The 3,923-nt window shown below is 41.2% G+C and overlaps 1 protein-coding gene across 1 annotated transcript in view; it reads right to left on the reverse strand.

Annotated features, from left to right (window-relative positions):
• Nucleotides 1-696: 696 nt before the first annotated feature.
• Nucleotides 697-3,923, reverse strand: part of LOC102297898 — an 11,414-nt gene continuing 8,187 nt past the window's right edge. The window contains exons 7-9 of the mRNA XM_042215176.1: nt 3,301-3,474; nt 1,543-1,589; nt 697-1,388 (exon numbers count right to left, since the gene is read on the reverse strand). Coding sequence (XP_042071110.1) covers nt 856-1,388; nt 1,543-1,589; nt 3,301-3,474 — 754 coding nt within the window. The 3' untranslated portion in view covers nt 697-855. The remainder of the gene's footprint in view (nt 1,389-1,542; nt 1,590-3,300; nt 3,475-3,923) is intronic.

The raw sequence follows: 3,923 nt of genomic DNA on the forward strand, positions 1-3,923 counted from the left end.
TGGGCGTTAAGGCATCTAGGAAGGGATCACAGAACTGGATTATAGATGGCAGACAGTTGTTGTTGTAACCCACCACCTCTGTTCAAAGATGGTGGCTCACAGTGGACGTATCCACTGTGAGCAACCTGTTTTCACACCTTGGCTCATGTGATTAGTGTGATTAATGTCTATTGTCCCTCTTGGGGGGGACACTCCCACAGGGTTTAAATCTGGGACTCTCCACCATTTAACCTCGAACTGAAGAAGCTTCTCGGATGAGAGGTGAAACGTCTTCAAGCAACTTAAATAGTCCAGACTCTTTTCTTTCCACGCATCCTAGACTACGATGACCTGGATGACTGAGAACCTTCACAGAGACAATGAATCAGCTTCTAATAGTTTCATACAAACTAAAGTGATACCCAACATATGCAGTGCTATACACACATATTTACATGTTTCTAAGAGATTGAGAACCAAGCTGTTACCAACATCCTGCACCATGTTCTTGATCAACATGGGAAAAACACAAGACTACTTTCAAATGAGGATTGAAGCCTTTGCTGTTTATTAGATAAGCTACATGCATTCCCTCAATACAATCAGATTCTGCTTAGAACTGCATTCAAAACTATTGAGCCAATATTTTCAGAAAAACAACATGTGGATCCTGGAATAATGGGAGCTTCCATCTTTAAAGGACTGAAGAGGAAGAAGTTTACAAGGAATCATTTAGAACAGTTTCAAACATCAACTGATTGAATCCATGAATCTGAAAACGTGTTTGTGAGTGAAAGAGACAGACATGTACAGACTGAACTATCTGTTCAACAGTCAGAGTGTTTCTCTAACAGGAGGACACTCTTTACACTCCACTCAGCACAGAGTCACTGAGGAACCAGGATAGAACCAAAACCCAGGATAAAGAGTTTGAGTGAATGTGGTGTTGAAGGTGTGGAGGTGGATCAGAGTGTCAGAGGAGACTCTGTAGAAGGACAGAGTGCCAGCAGGACAGTCCACATACACTGCTGCTCTGTTAGAGACAGAGGAGGAGGAGATGGAGGAGATGCGTCCTTTCATACTATTATGCCTGGCAAATTGTGGACCATCCCCAGAGCAGTTTAGACACCAGGACTGATTATTGTATCCAAACACACAGTCATAACTGCCTCCTTTCCTTCTGATTGTTCTGTAACTCACTGATATATCAACCCTTCCTCTCCACTCGACCTCCCAGTAACAGCGACCAGTCAGACCATTTCTACACAGTAGCTGTTCCCAACTATCAAATCTGTCTGGATGATCAGGATATGACTGAACCTCCTCCACACATGTCACATTCCTGTTGTTGTCAGACAGTTGGAGCTTTGTGTTCACTGTGTTTGTGTCGATTGTGAGTTGACAGGAATCTGATGGAGAGAGCAAACACAATCCAGCTGCAGTTATTGATCCATCATCTGTTCATTGATTGACACTTTGATGATGGCTCCTGACATCAGAATGATGAAGATGGTTGAATGTGTGCTGCTTTGTTTTCATGAATCACATTAAAAGCACACTTACACTTCCTCAGACCTGGTCTCAACCATCGGACTCCAGCAGGCTCCACCCTGAAAGGAGGAGCAGTTTAGACACCAGGACTGATCATTGTATCCAAGCCAACAGTCATAACTGCCTCCTTTCTTTCTGATTCTTCTGTAACTCAGTGATATATAACATATCAGGATTTTTTTATCTGAGTTTTTTTTTTTGGACTTTCTTGCTGACTGTGCATCACGGTATGACCATCTCCTTTTACTTTGTGATTTTAATATTCACGTCGTTTGCCCAGAGAAGCCCCTGATAAGGACTTCATGGACTTAGTGAACTCTTTTAATCTTGTTCAGTCTGTTAAGGGCACCACTCAAGAACAAGGTCACACATTGGACTTGGTGATATCATATGGATTCTCTTTCTGTAACTTGCATGTCGAGGATGCTGTTTACTGTCATTTTATTCGATTGGACTCCTGCTTGATTGTCTGATGTTAAATCATGGATTTATTCAGTCCCAATTTACACTGCTCTATGATTTGATGGCCACGGGGTGCTGATATCTTCATTCTATCACCTCAGACATCTGTCGAAGGTTGAGTCTTTTCTTTACAGGCATGACTTCGAAACTGTCAACAATGCTTTGATAACCTTACGCTTGGATTACTGCAACTCCTTTTAATGGAGGTTGGCGAGGGCACTCGGTCACACCTGCAACTGTTGCGGCACGGTTTTTAAAAGAAAATTGGTAAAAGTGGTAAACTGGTAAAGAAAATTTGAGCATATTACTCCACTTCTGGCCTCCTTACACTGGCTTCCAATTGAATTTAGGATCTATTTTTAAATTCTTTTCCTGTTTTTTAAATCCGTAAATTGTCTGGCACCTGTATATTTGTGCGATCTGCTGACGCCCTATATCCCACCTCGCTCACTCCGGTCAGCTTAGAACAGGGGTGTCAAACTCAAATACACAGTGGGCCAAAATTCAAAACTGGAACAAAGTCGCGGGCTAACATTAATATATATTGAAATATATTCCTCTAGATATAAGAATGAATCTCTTCTTATGGACTCAAACAAGTTTTGCTGAAAAACTGAATATGGAACAAGCAAAGCTTAATACTAAACAATATATATATTAGCTGTAAAATACCAGTAGGCCAGCTCTAATAGTAATTTGGTATGGCTTCGCGGGCCAAATGTAATTAGGCTGCGGGCCAAATTTGGCCTGCGGGCCAGAGTTTGACACCTATGGCTTAGAAGCTGTTGCTCTCATGGCTAAACCTTAGAGGAGACCAAGCTTTCTCTATTGTGGACCCCGAATCTTTGGAACAATCCTCCTCTTCACATTAGGCAGTCTACATCAGTGGTGGTTTTTAAATCCAGATTAAAAACTCAACTTTATTGCCTGGCCTTTGATTTAGTGGGTCACTGACACTGTTATTTTATTGTTATTTATTTAGCATCTCCCTCTATTTGTCAGTTTCTTCCACGGGTCTGATTGTAAAATAATGATTTTTTTCTTTATTTTTATTTTTGATTAAGCTAAGCTAACAGTTTTCACTGTTTATTTTTATTCAGTGCTTATTTTAATACCCTTTCTATAGAAAGATGAATACTAAATGTACTGGGATATCTACAAGTTGTTCCCGGAGAAGTGCTCCCTGGACATCTCCTACAGGAATATCTCTTATTGATCAGTTCATGTGTTATGAACAAACAAGACGTGAGTGAAGGACACAGGAAATGTTTCCAGCTTTTCCTCCTCTATCAGACACTCTCTCCATACCTGAGAGTGTCCAGTCTCCAGCCTGGTTCCTTCAGTCCAGCCGACAGCTGCTTCAATCCTGAGTCTCCTGGATGATTGTAGCTTAGGTCCAGCTCTCTCAGATGGGAGGGGTTGGAGCTCAGAGCTGAGGCCAGAGAAGTACAGCCTTCCTCTGTGATCAGACAGCCTGACAGACTGCAGACACACAAAACAACAATCCATCTGTCAACAATCATTTTCTCTTTGTCATATACAATAACACCTATCCATTTACATCCATTCAGTTTAATCTAACTTTACAACTGACAATACTGTACACACAACTAAAGTCATCTCATGTTGTTTAACAATGTATGGTAACAGCCAACAATATTAGAGAGAAAGCCCCAAGCCTGGGTTAACAGATCATTTATCTGTTAACTCAGGCTTTCTGCTTCATGATCTGTGCACGCTCACATAACAAGGAGACCTTTCAATTCAATTCAATTCAATTCAATTTTATTTATATAGCGCCAAATCACAACAAAAGTCGCCTCAAGGCGCTTCATAAATACAGAGAAAAACCCAACAATCATATGACCCCCTATGAGCAAGCACTTTGGCGACAGTGGGAAGGAAAAACTCCCTTTTAACAGGAAGAAACC

This window comes from Haplochromis burtoni, unplaced genomic scaffold (genome assembly GCF_018398535.1).
Source record: "Haplochromis burtoni strain Fernald_Lab_line unplaced genomic scaffold, NCSU_Asbu1 Contig_671, whole genome shotgun sequence".
In the NCBI taxonomy this organism is placed as follows: Eukaryota; Metazoa; Chordata; class Actinopteri; order Cichliformes; family Cichlidae; genus Haplochromis; species Haplochromis burtoni.